The 20194-nt window shown below is 39.9% G+C and overlaps 2 protein-coding genes across 2 annotated transcripts in view; one reads left to right on the forward strand and one right to left on the reverse strand.

Moving 5' to 3' along the window:
* Nucleotides 1-20194, reverse strand: part of LOC144628960 (uncharacterized) — a 469155-nt gene that overhangs the window by 413416 nt on the left and 35545 nt on the right.
* On the forward strand, nucleotides 32-18760 carry LOC144628984 (E3 ubiquitin-protein ligase PDZRN3-like). The gene is made up of 8 exons (XM_078487121.1): nucleotides 32-778; nucleotides 1321-1404; nucleotides 2061-2168; nucleotides 9304-9843; nucleotides 10771-10857; nucleotides 12703-12765; nucleotides 13406-13504; nucleotides 17358-18760. The coding sequence occupies exons 1-8, from the start codon at nucleotides 77-79 to the stop codon at nucleotides 18621-18623; spliced, it is 2949 nt and encodes a 982-aa protein (XP_078343247.1). The 5' UTR covers nucleotides 32-76; the 3' UTR covers nucleotides 18624-18760.

A 20194-nucleotide genomic window follows, 5' to 3' on the forward strand; every position in this document is an offset into this window, starting at 1 on the left:
GCAAAGTTCAAAAGAGCCAAGCGTATCGAGTTATCAAGCATTTCTGTTGTTTCTTTTTACGGTCGGTGGGACGACTATGGGTTTTGACGTGGACAGATTTTTAGAACCAGTGGACGACGATTTGAAATGCGGGATATGTTTTGGCGTTCTAGAAGAGCCCCTAGCAACCCCTTGTGGCCACGTATTCTGTGCCCAGTGTATCGTTCAATGGACAGCCGAAAGCGGTTCGTGTCCTCTCACTTGCGAACAGATTTCTGTCGATGATCTGAAGAAGATACTACCACTGAGTAGTCTTATCGCCAAGCAAAACATTCGCTGCGAGAATTTTCGCCGAGGCTGCCCGGCCATTTTACTAGTGGAGAATATTCACTCTCATCTTTTAAAATGCCGCTACGCAAAGGAATACACTTCCGGAGCTAAAATTATGGAACGCAACGCGAACTCCCCGGAAACTCGCGAATTCGCGAGAGTAGTAGTCTGCGAGAAAGGTTGCGGACTGCCGTTGCTCTATCAAGACTCGTCCACACATGACTGCATTAAGGCCCTTCAAACACAGGTCGCTTCGCTTCAGATGAAACTGACAAGGGCGGAGCAGGAAAAAGAATTGGCCTGTGAGAGAATTGCGCGGAGAGAAGAGGCAAATCAGGACAGAATTTTAAATCTGGAGAATGAACTCCACAGCTACCAAGTTCAGGTCCTTAATTTCGAAAGGCAATTAAAAGAATACCGCTTGCAAGTGGGGTTTTGTCAGAAACAGGCCGACGTTCGCACAGACCAGGTACGTAAAATTAGCTCAATCGGGTCACTGTTTAGTTTATATTTTCCAATTGAGCGCACACTGTACGCAGTGATATGTTTGATTTGGGACACAAACCGCAGAATGGCTTGTATGTTTATGAACTGCAGTCACTATACCAGATCAATGCCCGGATCGTTTTGATCAATTAGTGAGCGCTGCTGGAGTTATCGAAACTGTGTGGATACACTCAGGAGCCCTTAGGCCAAGCATGGCGAAAGCCAACAACAGGCGCCTCTCTGTGCCGTGTTTTTAGAGAGCGGCTCGCGCGCGCGTTCCTAAAATGTCGAGATTTGACCCGAATCTTGGCGGATCGCGCTTAATCGGACAATAGCTTTGCGCCATGAACTGTGAAAGATATTTCGCTCGAATTTGGCCATTACCTCGACACCCGAATGTTATTCTAGCCACGGTGAGCGACACTTTATTAAGTTGTAAGTAAACAGAAACGGGTGAATATTATGCGCTTTCTATGTGCTTTAGATTACAAATGCCAGTCGGTTGACTTTGCTTTGCTCTTGCAGGCCGCCGAAGAAATTGAAGTCGAAGTGACACTAACGCGCGTGGATGGTGGCTCTCTTGGGTTCAATATTATGGGAGGCACGGAGGTAAAATGAACATTCGTCTTTATTCTAGACAAGCGTAATGCTTTAAATTGTCACATGTTTGAGAATTTCGTTCGCGTTGCGCAAACAAATCCAGTTTACGTTTGGTCCGGTATGCGACATAGGCGCAATTCTCTGGTACATATCTACGTGTTCTTATAAATATTCTTTCGTCTGCCGTGGTGTTTTCTTTACAATTCGGTCGCATCTACGTGGCGCGCATCGCTCCTTGCCCAGGCATGTGGTGTGAGATGCGTAAAAAGATTAGCGCCTAACTAAAACCTTATCAAACTCTCATAATTTAGTTATCGCGTTTAGCGCAGTTGAATCTTGCACTTCGTTTGCGATCTGGCGAGTGAGTGATGGGTAGACCTCCTAAAGAAAGCCCCCTTTTCAATTGAAATGCTCTTTGTTTTGTTTTGTGTTGCCATTGAAAGAATGTACTCGTAAACACGGCTGGATGCCGATGTTGTGAAATAAATAGCTGCACTTTTGTCTGTTTGAAATTTTCTACAACCCCCGCGCGCGTTCGCTACACGCATTGTTTTCAACACGCGGAAAAGTCGGATTCTGTTACCGTACATTCCTGCTTGTCGACCACGGCTCTTTGTTCAGTATGAGAAACGAACACTAGACTTTCTCTTTATTTTCATTATCAGGTCGGAAGTAGCAATTCACTTGGTGGTGGAATTGTGGTTTCCAAGGTCGCAGACGGCGGTCCGGCTTCGAAGGAAGACGGCTTGAAGGTTCAAGACAGAATCTTGAAGGTAAGAACGGGGAATTTTTCGGAAACGCGCCTCCTTTAACGGCGCGCGCGTGCTTCGCGTTCACCTTCGCCTATCTATTCCATGACACGACACTGTGTTGATTTTTGATATCAAAGCTGCTCGTGTCCCTGAACCGCGAAATATTAAGTCTGCTTTTGTCTCGTTAACCTGCTTTTCAAATCCACTACAGTGATCTGTTGTTCTTTTGTGCGTCTAAACATTACGGCCGAGCTCTTTCTAAGGGTTTTATTGACTGAGAATTGATGGTAATTTGGCTCAGGGTGTTTGTAGATTTCCGATTGTCAACTTCGGATTAATGAACTAACTAACTAACCATATGCTTCCGTTGTGGAAGGACAGCTACTCTTACTAGCTTTATTACCCCTTGTAAACAAATTTGGCTTTTAACTTTGCCTTTATTCATTGCATGTTATCTTAAACGAACTGGATTTCCCGGCTTAGGTCTTCAGTCCCGAAGGCAAAACTAGAACTCACGACATTTTAATTGCTTGCAAAGATCACATCCCCGTTGCGAATTGAATTGAAAACTCGAAATCCTTTCTTTTGAGCGAGTTTTTGTTTATTTTTCACTGGTTGTTTTGCGTTTGTATTTTAAAAGAGCCTCTCCGCGTGGTTTATGTATAATTCACGCGTTCTCGCTGTTGAATTATAGTTTCATTTGTCTGGCAAAGTGCGTTTACCACAGTTGGAGCACAAGATGTCTTCGCTATGGAGACCTCATGTGAACTGTCAATCTCGAGAGCTCAGCTGGAAGTCAGAGCCCGTCACGCGAGAATCGAGCAATCGCGAGTTCTGGCTGCGATAAGAAAAGCACAGATTCCAATTTGGTTCTGTGTGTTTTTCGGGCCACCTGCTCAGCCCAAATGAATTACACAAAACCAAGAACGTATTGTGTGGGTATAGTTTGGGTTCTCGCTGCGCTTGACAAAAGGCGTTTATCGGAAATTGATCTGTCAGGCGAACAATATAAAAAAGTATATTTTGGCTTTGCCAGATATTAGTCGAGGATCGATAACAATAGATGATAAACTGCTTTGCAGCCAAAGGCGAGACTCCAGTTTGTGGCAAAAATACAAGAGCTGATCTTTAATTCATTTCTACCGGTGTTTTTCCGCTGTTGTATTAGAAAACTGCCTTCAAGGTACGAACGTGGGCTAGCCCGTTAGTTCACGGATCCGACGCGCAGAAAATCCTTTAGATTGTGAACTTTCCTGCGTTAAGGTCAAAAAAGGACTGTAATGGATTAATTTCATAGCTTTGAAGGACATAAGCACTTAAACACGATGCTAGCAGCGCTTAATATTTCCCCCATACCTTTCATCTCGAAAGAACGTCTGTTCTCTCTCAAAAACACATGAGTGCACTTTCTTAAATTTCACGAAATCTCGTAGAGAAATCAGTAGTTTGCCCGCGTTGGAATCCTAAACATCCAACTTCTATAACAAGCTTGAAATTCACAGACATTTCCTATCGCTATTTTCAACGAAACAATTCTCCCAGTGAATGAAACCTATAAAAAAGCAATAATCGCATGTTTCATTGTCCGAAAAAGTTTCAACTTTCGCGCAATAAAAGTCCAACAGATCGACTTTGTGAATTTCAATGCTGTCATATCATATCTTGCGGTGAAATATCGAACTTCGAAGATCTTTCATCGCTCGCCTCTGCTATTGAAAAGACTTCCTGTAGGGCTGCATAGCCCTTCTCTTGTTATGATAGGCATTACAGAAACATACAGCGTAAATATTTTGTGCTATATGTATAGCGTTACTTGGCACATATAACAATCCTTCGCTATCGTTGACCTTTAAAGGACGTTTTGAAATTTACTTTATGCGGTATATCGCCGGTTTTAATTCTCAACATCAATACAAAGACCATCAATATATACTACAACGATCAAAGAACCCGTTTAATGCTACAAAGTGCTCTGTTTATAACTTATCAAGATATATTGCTTTCGCGTTAAAAGAGCTTTTTGGACGCCGAAGTTTTGGCCTCACCAAGTCTAGCCAAGTCGAAGCGCAGGCTCCTTTTTGTTTAATTCATGATTTTCGGTCATTTTGCACCTTTTGGATATATTGAAACAGCGTGAGTTCTAGAAAACCCATTTCCTCGGATCTTACTTCAAAACAATTATCAAAAGTCATCAAAGATATTCCGTCAGAAGAAGATTTATCGTCCATTCATATCGACAAGTGTCTTTAAGGGTTTCGAGCGAAAATTTGAATATCGTTTTTGTGTTGGTAACATTTTGAATCTAGTTGTGAATTTTTTATGAGCTTCCACTGTTTCCAAACTATAATACCGTTAATCCTTTAAGTTTATCAAATGAATTGTTGTTACTTGCTTTGTGCGAAAAAATATCGGCAGGATTTGTTTATAGTTTATTGTGCGATTTCGTGTGAAGATTAAAGTCGGCGAAAACTTAGCGGTGCGTTTATGAAAGATATTTGACTTCGCTTGAAAAATTCAACTTGTTGTATTTAGTATAATCTTTATTACTCCCAAGCACACGGATTGCAGATTTAAAGCTGTCGGCTAAAAGAGAATTTATTGCACTATTTCAGAAATAAAAAATTGAAGGATAATAAATTACGTTGCGATGTTTTTTTCTCGGCACGATAGCAGTTGTATAATCTTTGCTTTTGAGAAATTTTAGGAAACATGTTTTTCATACTGGGAGTAATTTGAAATTTCCTGCTGTTCGCGAAAAAGGTGACTTATCTAAATATTACGTGGTCTTCGCACAAAACAAAGGAAACTGTAAGATGATTGAATTCTGATGTGATTTAACGGACAAAGAAGATTTTGATAAGTTCACATGTATGTGGTAAAAATAGTTAGACTGTACAGGATAAAGTCGAATCGAAAAGATAAATAAACAACCTAACATCATGGAGAAGTTTGGCGAAAAACACTACCCGAGGTCACCTATTAATAATGAGAAAATGAAGTCAAATCAACTACAAATTTTATATAGGCAAAAAAGCGCTTCAAAATGCTTCACAGTGAAATGTACATTTTTATTGCTACAATTTAACAACAGTCGCACTTGTTATAGAAACCAAAGGAGAATAAACTAAAACCTTTTAATTTACAATGGTTTGCACTTTCGCTGTAATTTTGGCGCGATGAAAAAAAACCGGTCGTCATTAAATGATTATGGTCGAAAATCGCTGTCTGACGAAGCAATACAAAACGGCGACACTTAAAGATGTATACATGTGTTTGCGAGTGAATGATTCATTCACTGACAGTAAATTACTTAAAGTGACTCGGCAGACGAGCGATTAGGAATTGTCAAAAAACCTGTTAATTTTACGATGGAGCAATTCGTTAACAAGCAACTAAGGGTCGCGTGTCAATTCGGTGGTCATTTTTGATTCAAAATTTATTCCGCCAGTTATGGATTTAAAAGGTAAAAGTTGTTAAATTTTCAGCTAAGTGTGCTAAATTGGATTTTAAGGAAAGGACAACAGAGACATTTTGCATTATTTATGGCGTCGAAAAGCAGGTGTATGTCTCCGTAAATACGTTAATGAACTGAAATAAAACGAAACTTTTTTGCCTTCTCTCGTTCGCTATTTTATTTGTACTTTCTGCAGCAATGAAATGAAAAATATCTTAACGAAAATAACGTTAAATGATTTATTATGAATCAAAATTAACAAAAAAAAACTGTTAATTTTTGTGTTTCGAAGCCAGTAAAAGATAAATTTAGACACGAACTCGTTTGCTCTTTGTGTTATTACCTTAATGACACCTTCTTCGTGGCAAATGGTTTTCTCGCCTCATTTAAATGTGCTTCGTGCTTGTGGCAAATATTATTTTGTGTTGGATATTTAGGGCGTGTAAAATTGCTATGTTGTAAACTCTTTTTTCTTTAGCGTAAAATTAATTCGACTTTTTCAACATTTAATATAGAGACACGAACTACGAACGAAATTTATTAGCATCATCGAATGTTCATGTCATTTTGCTACCTTTATGATAAACATTTGAAACATGTATAACAAAAAAGGAAACAAGACTGATTTTTCGGTTCGTGCGGATTGTATTTTAACCATAGAAAAATTCTAGCACAATTGGAAGATTTTTTCGTATATCTATGTAAAATTTTCATGCGATGAAATTTATTTATCTTCAAGAAAATGGACTGTTAGTATTGCACATATGCAAAAATATTAATTAGCGTAGGAAGCGTGCATTAGCGAGAGATCCTAATTTTCGAAATTAGAAGACAAAATATTGACATAAAGTAGGCTCTATCCGCTTTTGCTCTCTCGTTAGTGGTCAATGAGGAAATATCCTTTTCAAAATAAAATTTCGAATGTCACGGAACGGCCGTGAAAGCCTAATTTGCATCGTCAGGATATTCGGTGAAGATTCTAGTAGGTGCGGTAATAAACAGAATATTGGTCTGTTCGGTTCTGGTAAGTGAGTTTAAATCCAAACTAAATCGTAATCATTAAAATTTTGGCATATTTCGCACTTGCAACCCAGAATTTAGAAAAAAGTAACTGTCTTGTTTTTGCACCGAATCCGTTCAATTAATATTTTAGCATTCTGCGAAAAAAAACGGCCATGCATATATATTTTTCATAATGCACTTTAAAGTGTTGATAAATATCTACAAGATTCACTGTTTCACATGCTCTATCTTGTTATTATACGGAAAAGCTCACATTTCTCTATGTACCACTTCAATTTGTGAACCTCCTCGGATCGGTTTTGACAGATTTCCTAAAATTTCCTCGATTCCCGTGCAATTTTAAAAGGTTATTTAGGTTATCAGTGAAAATATTGGCTGCAACATAGTCGATTAAAAGAGACAAAAAGAGTATTTGAAGATAACTGAATACCTTTCAGCCAGAGGGGCTATACTGAAAACGCTAAGCTTAACCGGCGCGGGTTTCCATGGCATTCGACCGTTGTATACAATTTGGCTACCTTAAGCTTCGTACATTTTTATGTAAACATACAGATTATGATATTTCTTTAGTTTAAACAAAAACAACTGAGCTAGCCTGCGTACCTTCGTGGTTAGAAAAAGCAAAGGTTTTTATTTAAACGTTCGAGTTGTTTTTAGCGGTTTTCTGTGAAAAGCGTTTAAAAAGAAAATTTTCAAGGTAACTCTTTTAATATTTTCTTCTTGTGAAAGTTTCCCATCCGCTGACTCGAGGGTTTATCGGTTTTACATTCTTTTCATTTTAAAAAACCATTGTCAATGGGCGGGCTATCTGTTCTGATACGAACAACATGTGGAAAATGTTTTCTTTTATCTCCTTCAATAGATCAAAACACGAAAATGTCGATGCTTTTACAAGTAAAACCCAACGTAACCCGCTAAGCAGTAAAACCTTAGGAATACAATGTAGTTTATTCTTTAAATGCAGCTGGAAAAACCAATATTGAAACAAAACGTAATCGAGAAACAGAAATCCCTCATTAACGAGACATGTTTTTGTTTCATCAGGGAGAGCTTTCCAAAGCATCTGTTTGAATTTTGAGTTCTCCGTGGGAAAGCATGGCTCATTCAGGATGTGGTTTTTGAGTAATGAACATAATTAACGAAGTCTCGTTGATATTTTCTTTCTATGCAATGAGCAGTTGACCATTTAACGTGTTCTGCGAATGGCACCAAAATTCGCAAATTATCGCTTCAGTCCGCGCTAAATATTAGGATTAAAGAGTTGGAAAATACTTTGATATGTCCAAGCTAGGTTTTTGACTTCGTAAAATCCCACAAGCGCTTTCAACAAGGTTGCTTTCTTGGACAGAACTTTTCTCAATGTTCTCATTCTTCTGGCCAGACGCGACTAAAGAAAATTTTCCATTGTCTACACCACTACACCAAAACTCCCACAACCGCCTCAACAAATCATTAACATTTGTTATCTGAGAGTGCAGAAAATCTAATTTTCAAAGAGTGCTATCAACAAGAAAGTTTGATGTAACTTGTAATTACTTCCATCTTGCTAGGGGATGTGGTTGATATGGAGGAAGTTAGCGAACATTTGCGATAACTTGGCAACAAATGATTCTTTTTAATTTGTTTCCCAATTGGTGAATAAAACACATTGTTTGTCGGTATGTTTGCATTTAAGGTACTGATTTCATGTAACGGCAATCGACTTGTCCATCATAAGTCGACGTCCCACGACTGTCGTAACTTGACAAGTGATGGACATTTTAATGTGTCTGGAATGAAGGACACATTAGACAAATCGTAAATCCCGCTGCTGGTATTGTTTTCATGTATTGGTATCGAATTGTCCATCACGGGCGAGTGGTTCACAAGTGTCACTTCCTTGACATCTGATGGACACTCTAATGTGCTTTAAATGACGTGGATGAAAACATTCCGTGCTGCAGTAACAATCCATCATAGCCAATGTTGTTTTAACGCGTATGGATTGCGTGTGAAAGCGATTCGATCCAACTTATTACACTCAACGCGGATAGCTGCACACAGACAGGAAACTTGTAATCTCGATAGCGATAAGGGAATCAAGCTTTTAAAACTGCGTCAAATACAAGGCTGTTTCAAAGGCCAGGGGGCAGGAATTCCCCTCAGGCTCTTTAAAAAGGCAGTTTTCGGTGATCCCTTTTATGATAAAAGTGCATTTTACAAGCGAGAGGAGGTTCACCTATCGTAATTGAAATCTGGAGTATCACCAAGGAATGAATAACAAAGCTCTTGTAACTTCGATTCTTTAGTAAGAAAACAGTATCGGTTACAACTTCGTAAGTAAGGCTTTAAGGAAATTTTTACTTAATAAAAAACTGTTTCTTTCATTTTATATGACAAACTGGTTGCGAAACGGTTTGAGAAATGCTGAAAATTGAGAGGCTGGTCTTTTAGTGACAAAAAGGGGTCAGTTACTAAACAAACAGGGCTGTTAATACCGCTTGATGAAATTGCTAGAGATAACCAAGTTATGCGGTTACCTGTTCAATTTTAATTCATAAACATTTGAATCACAACAAATAAGAATTCATACACGTCCCACGATTTCGGCCAGGCGTGAGCCATCTTCTAATAGAAATTTCAGAATATTAGAAATCGTAAATCATTTTCGCTTATTTTTCTTTCTGATGTCCATTTCAGGTGAACGGAATCGACCTATCGGAAGCCAGCCACGCCACAGCTGTTGAAGTCATTAAAAGTGCTTCGGAACCGCTGAATATTTTAGTGAGGCGCAAGTGCCCAGACGCCATCGTGGATTGTGTGCCTTGTCTGACGTCAACTGGCACCCAGACGGACCTTTGTCTTGTTGCAGACGTGGAGAGCATGGACACCGATAGCGGAATCCACGACAGATACAGCCCAAGGCAGGACCTGCTGATACCTTTCGAGAAGTCCCTGGACGACGGAACAAGCAGCTCGGAATGCTCTCACCGTCGAATTGAAGCCTTTTGTAGGGACGATGTAGAGGACTTGCGTTCGACAAGCGAGAGCTTACCAAGCTCTGAGAACATTGTTGGAAGTGAGCAAGGTACATTGCCTCGCGTCACGCTTATTGTAAAAGACGTGAATTATGTTCATGATGTGGACGAGAATTCGAACTGTAACATACTAGGACAGCCTTACGTGACAGCAGTTTCCGATGAGATTTATTTCGACCCTGAGTTTGACTACGAATATGAGGTGGGTAACTGCTTTTAAACGGTAAAGTTGGTCGAAAATATTTTTATCGAGGGGATCCCAGTCCAATAAAACAAATTCAAGTGTAGAAGTTGAAGCCATGTGGGTTAGGCTTGAGTTCGGCCACTTTCCCGTACCTGGGGTTCGTTCCTTATGGAGGAGCCCTGAGGTGGGAAGACCGTTTATGGAAGAAGGCGGTCGCATTACCTCGATCCGGTCTGAGAGTCAGTAGGTTGGGCACGTGATTCATAGGTCCACGTTTGCCCAGGTCATGTCCAGAGTCGAGTAATGTCCCTGGACAGACACTTTGACCTCACAGTATCTTTCTTTGCCCAGGTAAATGAGGCGAGCTTTTCTCTTTTTCTGTTCATAAAGCGTTAGGTTTTTTTTTTTTCTCCCTTTTTTGGTTTTTTTTTTGGTTCCCCCTTTATTCGTCCTTTTTTGGGAAGAAGGGATTTTTTTTTTTCAAAAAAAAAAAAGGAAGAACCCCCACCACTCCCCCCCCTCCACCACAAAAAAAAATAATTAACCCCCCCCCCCCCCCCCCCCCGCCCAGGGGTACTGGCGAATTGCTAGCGCAACCAGGCAAAATGCGAGGGACACCCTACAAACCCCCGGGGGCGACATCGATGAACCATCCCTCGGATTCCATGGATAGGCACGGACGTAACCTTTACCCTGGAAGTCGAGTCTAGCAAAAGGTTCGTGCTTTGCTATGGAGATGATGTACACTATCGCTTTAAGCAACGGTGAACTCAGCCATACTTCGTCGGCTATTTCCTCCCAAATATTCCCGATCAGTGTTTTTGCAATCCAGGACACAAGGTTCTCGTATCTCCTCAACCCCAGTACAAAACTGGGTATTCATCTGATTTTTCAACAGCAGAGAAAACTCCCTAAATCGATGATATATTTTTTTACGTTTTTCAGGAAATAACTCTCTGGATAGCAAATAGTGATCTAGGATTAACATTCTGTTGTGCGGAGGAAGATGAATCCACAGTCTACGTGTGTGAGGTAGGCGAAACGTTTAATCTTGGACCACTAGGTGAGGTGTTAGGTGTGCGAAGTCAAGTAAGATTAGTCAATTTTGACATGACCTTTTAAAAGTCACTTGCCCTTTCGAGGACTAGCTAACGTGTTAGTGGTAAGTGTGAGGTATGCGAGCCTTGTGTGATCGGAAGTCAAGTCGCAATTTTCGATACAATAGGCCTATTCCATTCATTTCTGTGTAGTAAGTTGCGGTTCTAATATCGGTAGACTGCGCTGCTTTGTAGTACCTTTAAGCAGCCTAATAAAATTACCACTTACGTAGAAGTGGTGCTCAATAGCTTTTATTTGAATTGCCACACACAAGGCTTTCGACCATATACTTAAACGTTACACACTAGGGTTCTATCCAGAGATTTAAAAGTAAGAGCACCTTGTACAGCATAACAAACAGCACCACATGAAAGTACTGCCCTACAGCTTTCATTTGAATGGTCATTCACTAGAGCTACATTCATTCAAAGACTTCAAAGTTAGAATCACCTTGTACAGCATAATAAACAGAACCACATGAAAGTACAGCTCAATAGCTCTTATTTGAATGGTCATATACTAGGGCTTTATCCGCAGATTTAACATTTAGGATCTTATTAATTGACTCAACGTTGGACTATGGTAGTGAAAAGATTAAGCCCTGATGAATGTTCGTATTATTTCAACGGCTCCAACGGGTCTCCGGATTCAGCTTTTCTTGCTACAAGCTTCCATGATCTTGTTTAGCCAGCCAGCACGATCTTCTTAGTCACGAGTCTCACTGTGATCTTGTTAGCCAGCTTAAATAATCTCGCATACAGTCACCCAGATCTCGTTAAACACTGCTAGTAAAGATAAATTTCGCCACCCATAGCGAGATCTTGTTAGGCAAAGCTGATAAAACATGCATGTTAAAAAAAGGGTCATTTCCTTCCGTGTTATAAGCGTCTCTCTTGTTATCACTCTCGGGTAAAGGTCGTTTTCACATCTCTAGGAATTGAATTAACATATGGCTGTCGCCGGGCAGTATACTTCGTTAAGTAACGTGATGGACGAACCTTTTTGCGCTTGAGAGCGTTTGGAGCATGTACGCTTTTTCTTCTGCACGGAAAGATTCGGTAATTCTTCTTCGAATTTTCGGAGGAGTTCGTAGACAAAGATTTGTTAAATTTAGTATAGTGGTATGCGTACTACTCAGCAGTTGACAGTTTTCCGAGTCGTTAAGATGGATACCCTTTTTCCTGTGCGTTAAGGCTTCATGAGCGAAGTTGGAGCCAAAGTTTAGATGTTAATAAAAACACCTACCATTTAAGGTAAACCTGCATTCCTTTTGTTTTGAAATGTTCTTTCCGCTCCACGAAAAGGCAGCTTGTGTAGAAACTCCTACGAAAAAGACAAAGAATGCAACGTTGTTTAACATATGCAACTAACAAGTCATAAAGTAAGCCAACCACACAGGAAGGTATTGAAGGAACGTTTTTCCCTTACTATGTTTTGATTACCCTGTCTACCCTACATAAGTATTTTTGATGTCTTTTCCAATTTAAATGTCTTGCTTTTGACAAGATTAAAAGTATGGATACTAAGTCTGAGTGAGGAAGGAGTCGAGAAATAGTCAATTCTGGGAAAGTCCGCCGCGTTAGAGTACCCGAAAGATGGCGTGGAAAAAAGTCGTTAAGGGTGCACTGTGTAATTTTGCAGCATTCGTTGCTTAGCAACATCTTTCGCGAGATCTTATATTTCTTGGAAACGACATTGCGACTGAAATAAAGGTACCTGTTTTTGATAGACTTGAGAAGTGACCAACAAAGGGTAACTTATTGTGTTATTCTTTTGCAGATTGAGCCTGGTTCTGTAGCTTATCTTGATGGGCGGCTGACTCTCTGTGACACAGTCTTGAAGGTAGGACTCAACAATTATTGTTCTTTTGTATCAATTTTGTACCGTGTCAAAAACGGTGTGCAATTACTAATGGCAGCAACTGATGGCCTGAAAACCAGGTTTAAACATTTTTATTATTTAACCAAAAATGGATCACCAATTTACAAGGCAAAAAGGCGACTAGTCTCCTTCGCAGCCGTTATTTTGTTGGTCACGGAACGCTTCTACTAAGGTTGTCACGCAACGCTGCTCCCCAGTGCGACGAGAACCATTGCGTGACGACCTCACGACCGTGCAGGTGGAACGCGCGCGTTGCCCGCACACGGCACGCGCGTTAGGTGGACGCGTGTTCACGAATTCTACCACGCTCGTTCCACATTCATTGTCAAAAATAAACTATGTGGGAAACAGCGAAGATGCAAGTTTCATCTGTAGGGCGTAAATTTAATTTTATTTCTCGTTTGAAAACAGTTTCAATAAAGGGTGATCCCAGACTTGCAAGCAAAAAAATGCAATTTACGAGTGAAGTGTGCGAAATCAACTCTTAGAAATCAATAAAAGCGTTTCTGGTAGGTCCTTGGGTTAAGATGTTCATTTAACACAAGAGTCTTCACTTCAATGCCTAGACTAATGTCAGTGCGTTGTTCGCTTCTGTTCACAGATCAACGATGTCCCAGTCACTCATCTAAGTGATATTGAGCCACTGGTGTTCGAATCGACCTCCACGATCAAGTTTCTTGTAGCAAGACCAGCTCAAGAGGTATGTACAATAGAGCTTTTATGTGCTATGCAGGGCTAGAAACTTTCTAAATCTTTTACCCTGAGTCGACATTCACTGCACCTTGATTTACATGTATAGGAAGATCGAAGGCAATTCTTTCGAGAGTAGAAATCTTAAAGTAATCAAAGATTTTCTTCGGGGGTATACACAGTTTTGGCAGAATTAATTGCTACTCGGCTTGTATGAGCTATCTAAATTCACTGAGCTCGCATTTGCTTCAGTGATATACTGATCAAAGAAAGGAACGATATCGCTAAGGGCCTGAAAAAACCCGCTGCGCCTTAGGCTTTCTCTGAATTTACTAATATAGAAAGGGTGTGTCAAAATCCTTATAGCATCACTAAAACAAAATGCAGGTTAGCATTGGAAGGCGTACAAGAGAGAAAGATTACAAGAATAAAGAATACATACAAAGAGTAGCAGATTAAAATGTTTTTTTTTTTAGTGTAGCAGCGTGCAGACATATTCAATTTCCTTCTGCACTCAGGATATTTTCAAGCTGATAAAAAAGGATTGTGAACTTAAAAGATCGGTGTTTTTGTGCTGGCGTAAACCACAGATAAGATAAAGTTTATTTATACAGGGGGATAGGTACAAGAGCGCTGGAATTCGGAACCCTGCACTTAAAAACTAATTAGCACGAAGCTTCTGAATTAAAACTGAAAACATGAAAAAGTGCAAAACGGTGTAGTCATAATTCTGCCAGCCATTTCAATGTCAGATTATTTTTAGCTTCGTCAATTTGTTGCTTCTTGTTACAAAAATATCTCACAGTTTATGGTTAGTTGTCAACGTTTCAGCAGCTAAAACGCGAAGCCAATACAAGTAACCTTTTTATTTCAAATCCTTGTAGCAATTTAAATGAGATTAAGAACTTTTGTATGCTTAGAAAACTCGGCGCCTTTTCGTAAAGGTCTTTAGTTACATCAGCCATCAGCGGGCGTGTGATCTAAATGTAAATCTACAGGTTCCAGTGAGTGATATCGGCAAGCAGTTTATTTCTGATTGTTCTGTAGAAAAGCCCTGAAAATAACACGTAAATACTTGCGCTCGATGGAAAGCCCGCGAAATTATTCCACGAACTTGACTCGTGTCTTTACTTGCCTCATATAAGGCATTGAAAAGTGCTAAGAAGTGTTACCAGCTTAAATCTTTTCAAGCAAGAGACGCAAGACTAGACGTATCTTTTGTATATTAACGCCTTGGTGGTTTATTACAATTGCCATTTAATCCATCGCTAAGACTATGGAATGTTTGTAATCTTCATCGAAAAGATGGATGACAGCGACTGCATTCAAAGGGCTTCCGAATCTCTTAATTGCTTCAGGTCACGCAATTATGGGCCATTGCGTGTTTATTTGTATACTTTAAAGCAAAATCGCATGCCTTATCAATAGAAGCGATATTAAATCAAGGAGATTTAGATCCGAAATTGCTTTAAATACCAAAGAATTTTATTGTTTTTGTTTGAGACGTGAAAAATCGTTTTATGTCGCGGAATGGATTGCATGCCTCGAATGATAAAAGGGCGTTGGAAGATTTCTGCTGCAATTATCAATTCTGCTTTATTTTTATCACGAAACTTTAATGCTTTGTCTTCTGAAAAGTGCAATGTTTTTTAGAGTTCTTTCAGAGTGTAAAATCTGTCGACCTCGCACTTGAGCTAATTGGATTCCGTTCCCATTGAATATTCTGGGTTGACGCATTCTAAAACAGGATTACACCTTTAATTGTAAATCGCTAAGTAAAGTGAGCTCAACTTACAAATCCCTAATTGTGTTCTAGTATGCGAAATCTTAGGGCCTAGTGTGAGGATAAGAGCTTCCATTTGCATGTATAGATCTCCACTTAAAATACCTCCATAGATAACACGGATAAAATATCCACGTTTTACAACTGCAAGTTTTGTTTTAGTTTATCATGCGACAACTAAGACAAAACACGAGGCAATATTACAATATTAAACAAGGAATTCGAAAGTAGTTTTCTTTCTTGGAGTCTTTGAACATGGTGGGTCGAAGTAATTTTTTTTTAACTGGATTAGGGATCAGGAAAAGCAGGTTATTTCCGGCCTATAATCCTGTCTGGAAGATCACCTAGCACACACAGGTGCGCAAACAAAGCTTGGAAAAAGACGACATTAATGTAGACACTATTTGTTTGATTGTTTATTTGTATTACACTTTTTTATTTACCTAAGTTTTTCTCACGGTTCTTGCCTTAGCTCGGTGCATAACTTTCGTTCTTTACGAAATAATCCATTTCACTTTGTTTAAATGTCTCGGGAAATTTACCCAAATTTTCGTGCGGTGTGTTGCAGAGAACATAACTGAAAAGATTATCTTGTGTCTGTTTGCTGTCTTTTTTTGGTAAAAAAAACAGCTACTAAATTTTAAGCTTGCTCGTTTTAAAGTCGTTTTATTGGTAAACCGCAGGTTAAGTATCCTAAAATCACCGCAAATCCGTGTTAAATCAACTACCTTGGCAATCAATCAACGCTTTTATTCTTTAAACGTTAGTGAACCAGAAAATAGAAACATAATCCTCTTACTGGAACCAAACTTAACTAGATCTCCAGTGCGGCATCGAAAAGGAAATTTCACAACAACAATCTCATTAAAATTCACCGGCAAATTTAATGCGAAAATAGCAAAAGAAATAATTGACAGAAATTTCCGTTTTAAGAATTAAACAGAATTAGCTCCTAGCTGGACATCGGTCGATTAGAAGTTAGAATTTCCAAAAACAATCACGAAAAATTTTTAAAGACATATTTTGACCTGTTTTGGATACTGCCATGTACATCGTTAACTTCATGGACCGTTTGAGAATCACACATCTCATTAAACTGTCATTAAACTAGTGACGGACACTGAACGATCCAAAAGTGTCGATTTCTTTCGTAACTATCTTTTCCGTTCTGCTTTGGAAATTTCCCCAGTTTTAAGTGTTTAATCCAATAACGTAATCCTTCACTCCTTTGTCGGAAGGGGATGCGCTTATGTTCGTAACAGGTTTCGAGGCATTTGTTCTTCTAATAATTGGGGGGAATTTAGTAATGTATTAGCAGTTCTTTATCTTTTTTTCAACTTTTGATTTTTAGAAGTGATGTGTTTTACAGCCTTTATGCATTTCCGCTCACACTACTTTAGTGGCGACATTTTCGGCTATTTCAAAGTTAAGACTTCTCATGTAACATATCTGATGTCTTGTAAGAGTTTGCATACATCTATATATCAGTGCCAACGACACAGCTTAGAAATGGCGACAAGCCGTGTGCAAAGCAATCGGAATTTTTGCTCATTTGCCTGGAAATCTAAATAGAGATTCAGGTTAAATTCTGTTAAGGGTTACTCCCCACACCGTTGCTGTTACCCCAGGGCTTGTTTGAAAACAGAGAGTATTTGTTACAAAATGGGTAGTGTGTTGTACTGGAATTCAAACGGAGATCCCCCTAAGTCTCGATGGGGTTTCCCCCTACCCGCTTAACCCATACCCCAGGACTAAGCTCGGTTACTTTGTCTGAGAAACAGAGAGTACTTCGCATGGGAATGGAAGGTAGACACCCCTAGCAGTCTTAAAGGGGTAGTTCCGGTAGTCCCCTACCCGCTTCGTCCTTACCCCAGGGCTAAATAAGTTTACGTTGTAAAAGAAACAGAGTGGTTGGTTCAAAAAGGAAAAACAGTTGGCATGGGTATGAAAGTCGAAGATATCCCTTACATGTAAAGTTTAAAGGGGGTAGTAAACTCTTACCCCCATGGTTCTTGACCCCTAGGCCAAAGCTAGTTGGGTTAATTAAGAGCCATTTTTAACCTCTTCGCTTCTCTTCTAGGTACGAGCTACTCTTTTGGGGAGTGAAGGAAGTCAAGACTGGGGCTTCGTGGATCCAATCGACGCAGAACTAAGCAGCTTCAGAATTGACGTCATCAAAGAAGAGGACGAAGATGGAAATGATACGTTGAACAGTGAGAAAACAAACGGCGACAAATGTGAAAAGGACAGCGGAGTCGGAAGAACCGACGAGAGCACGAAAAACGACGAAAGCTCCGAGCCAGACCTCGGAGAGGAAGCTCTACCGACGCAAAACTCGCGTAAAAACTCGCAGGAAAATGGCGAGAAACGCTATGCAAAGGATGATTTGAGCACACGTGAACGAATGAGCAGTACTTCTTCGCGCGAGAAAGAGGATAGGGCGTTTTCTCCCATACGGTCGGGTGAAAACAGCTCTGGGAAATCTAGGGACAATAACAAGGAGCGCTCACCGGAAAACAGTCGTTCACGTCGCCATAACAATGGATCCCCAACTAAAAGTTGCAATGGCGGATCGCCACCCAGAAAAGACAAAGAAAGGAGTAAGGACAGGAAAAAGAACAGAGATTCACACAGAGACAACTACGGTGACGAATCTCGCGGCGAACGAGATCGCAGCCGACACTCCGATCAAAAGCGCAATAGTAAACTAGGCAACGTAAGCAGGACAATTCGTGCGTCTTACATAAGAGCCGTGAACAAGGACTCTTCTCAGCACATAAACATGATCGGCGAATCAGATTGCTTTGGTGGAAGGGGAGACTATCACGATCATCGAAGCAAAAAGAAATCAAATCTTAATGATAACCAATCCATTAACGGATCTCAACAGAACATTGAATGGAAAGTTCGAATGTCAAAAGACGGTAGCCAAATTTTCGTTCGCAAAAGGCCCGCAACAGCGGCGAGGCAGGCGAGAAATAAACTTCTGCGCGACCGGGCGCAAAAAATTACAGACGAACGCAAAGGCATGACAACCGATGACGACACGCAAACCATTTACCAAGGCCGGTATTGGCCGAGAGAGGACCGGAGACGACATTTAGAAAGAGTGCGTGAGGCTCGTCGAAAGAAAATCCAAAAACTTCAACAGATAAAAGAATCCGAGAGCCCGCACACGGGCAGCGGCTCGGAGAGTGGCAAAGGACGCCGGGATATCATCGTGGAGATGAGTCACAGAAAAATGAACAGAAAACAATTTGATGATTTTACAACCGTACGAGAATATCTGACTCAACGAAACCCCGACGGGTCCCCCTTCGGTCCTATCCACGTGACCACGGTGTGAGAAGTGACGTAATAACACATATATGGTCATTTTAAAGGCAAATATTATTTCGCAGAATTTAAGTATTGACCTCTATGAGGCTTGAAGGTTTTCTAATAGTTTGTTTTAATTTGTCTTTTTGGTAGACAAATATTCCACAAGCGCTTTTTTTTTTTTTTTTTTTTTTTTTTTTTTTTTGAAAAAAAAATCCACAAGCGACTTGACATTTAGTGTACACTGAAAGAATAAGTTACGAGTGCATAATCGGCTATTTTATCCTATGCCTTGGTTTTGGCGGGAAATTCTTAATTTGTAAAGGGCAGCAGACACGTGGTTTGCAATGGCGGGAAATGTGACGGACGCGCCACAATATGGCGGGAAAACAACTAAAGCTGTTACAGATGCAACCGTTAGTGGCGGGAAAAGGCTTCGCGAAGCACGGAGGAATGCAGTAACTTTCCAACGTTATGATTGGTTGTTTTCTACTTTCTCCTTGGCATGGGATAAGATTGTCGTGTGCGGATATTATAAAGTTCTGTTCTTAGAATTTGGCCTTCTGCAATGTTTTAAATACCAATTTAACTAAATTATCCGCCTAGCCTTGTATGGAAGTAGTTATGGATTCTCTAGGCTCTCGGGCGAAACTCTGTTTGGTAGTAAAGCTACTAAAATGGGCCAGATAACACTAAAGTTCATTGCCCATGAAACAACTGTATAAAGTTCAAGAGTATTTTACGGGGTAGGCGTGAGGAAGAGAGAGGGGGGGGGGGAGGGTAAAAATTGGTTTACAACCGTTCTGTTCTTCATTTAACTGTTATATTAAAATGCCTATTTGTTGCAGTTATGAGAAAACGAACAACTTATCTAAAGATTTATTTAACTTTCTTCAACGTTGTTCGTAGTTTTCTCCGCAGCCGTTACATGGGCTGTCACGCAACGCTTACAGAAGGTTGCGTGACGGCTGGGAAGGAGAGTACATTGTTCGTTGTTAAGATTTATCGTTTATGTTATGAACGGCTTGTAATTTATTGCCAAAAAGTTAAACAGAAATTTCCCAAATTGTATCTATGTATAAAGTAAAAGATGTAGTATTATTATAAGAAACAAATTTTAACTGTCATCAAATTTAATCAATTTAAAGAGCTATCTATTATATATATTTTTTCTCTTTTCAAGCAGCGGAGCGAAGAAGGGCAAAGAATTGAAAATCTAGCTTCGTTAAACTTTCAAAAGGGACGTGTTTGGTTTATACTCCCAGTTCTTGTTTGAGTGAAAATGCATCGATAAGTATCTATCAAGAATTTTTACGACTTGTTTCAAATTGCGGTCAAGCTACGACCGAACTCTAGTGAATCGCCGTTTTTTTTTTAAATGGATTTCCGGCAACTTTTCGCTAAAAAAGGATATTTTAAAAAATTTTTTTTTTTGGGGGGTTTTTTTTTAGTCAATTCTTTGTCAGTCTTTATGAATCCCCTGTGTGACAAAATAAAACGTAGCCAATTTGGTGAAAATTGCAATTATAAAGCACGCAAACTTGATAATATTCCGACTCTTCCGCGCTCAGTTAATGGGCGAAAATTAAATAATTGTGA

This window comes from Oculina patagonica, chromosome 10, assembly GCF_052425735.1.
Source record: "Oculina patagonica isolate OP01 chromosome 10, crgOcupat, whole genome shotgun sequence".
Classification (NCBI taxonomy): Eukaryota; Metazoa; Cnidaria; class Anthozoa; order Scleractinia; family Oculinidae; genus Oculina; species Oculina patagonica.

Excerpts from the sequence above, each read along its gene's own strand:
- LOC144628984 (XM_078487121.1), top strand. The coding sequence starts at position 77 with ATGGGTTTTGACGTGGACAGATTTTTAGAACCAGTGGACGACGATTTG. Across the intron at positions 779-1,320 it reads CCGACGTTCGCACAGACCAG|GCCGCCGAAGAAATTGAAGT; the intron begins GTACGTAAAATT and ends TTGCTCTTGCAG. Across the intron at positions 1,405-2,060 it reads ATATTATGGGAGGCACGGAG|GTCGGAAGTAGCAATTCACT; the intron begins GTAAAATGAACA and ends TTTCATTATCAG.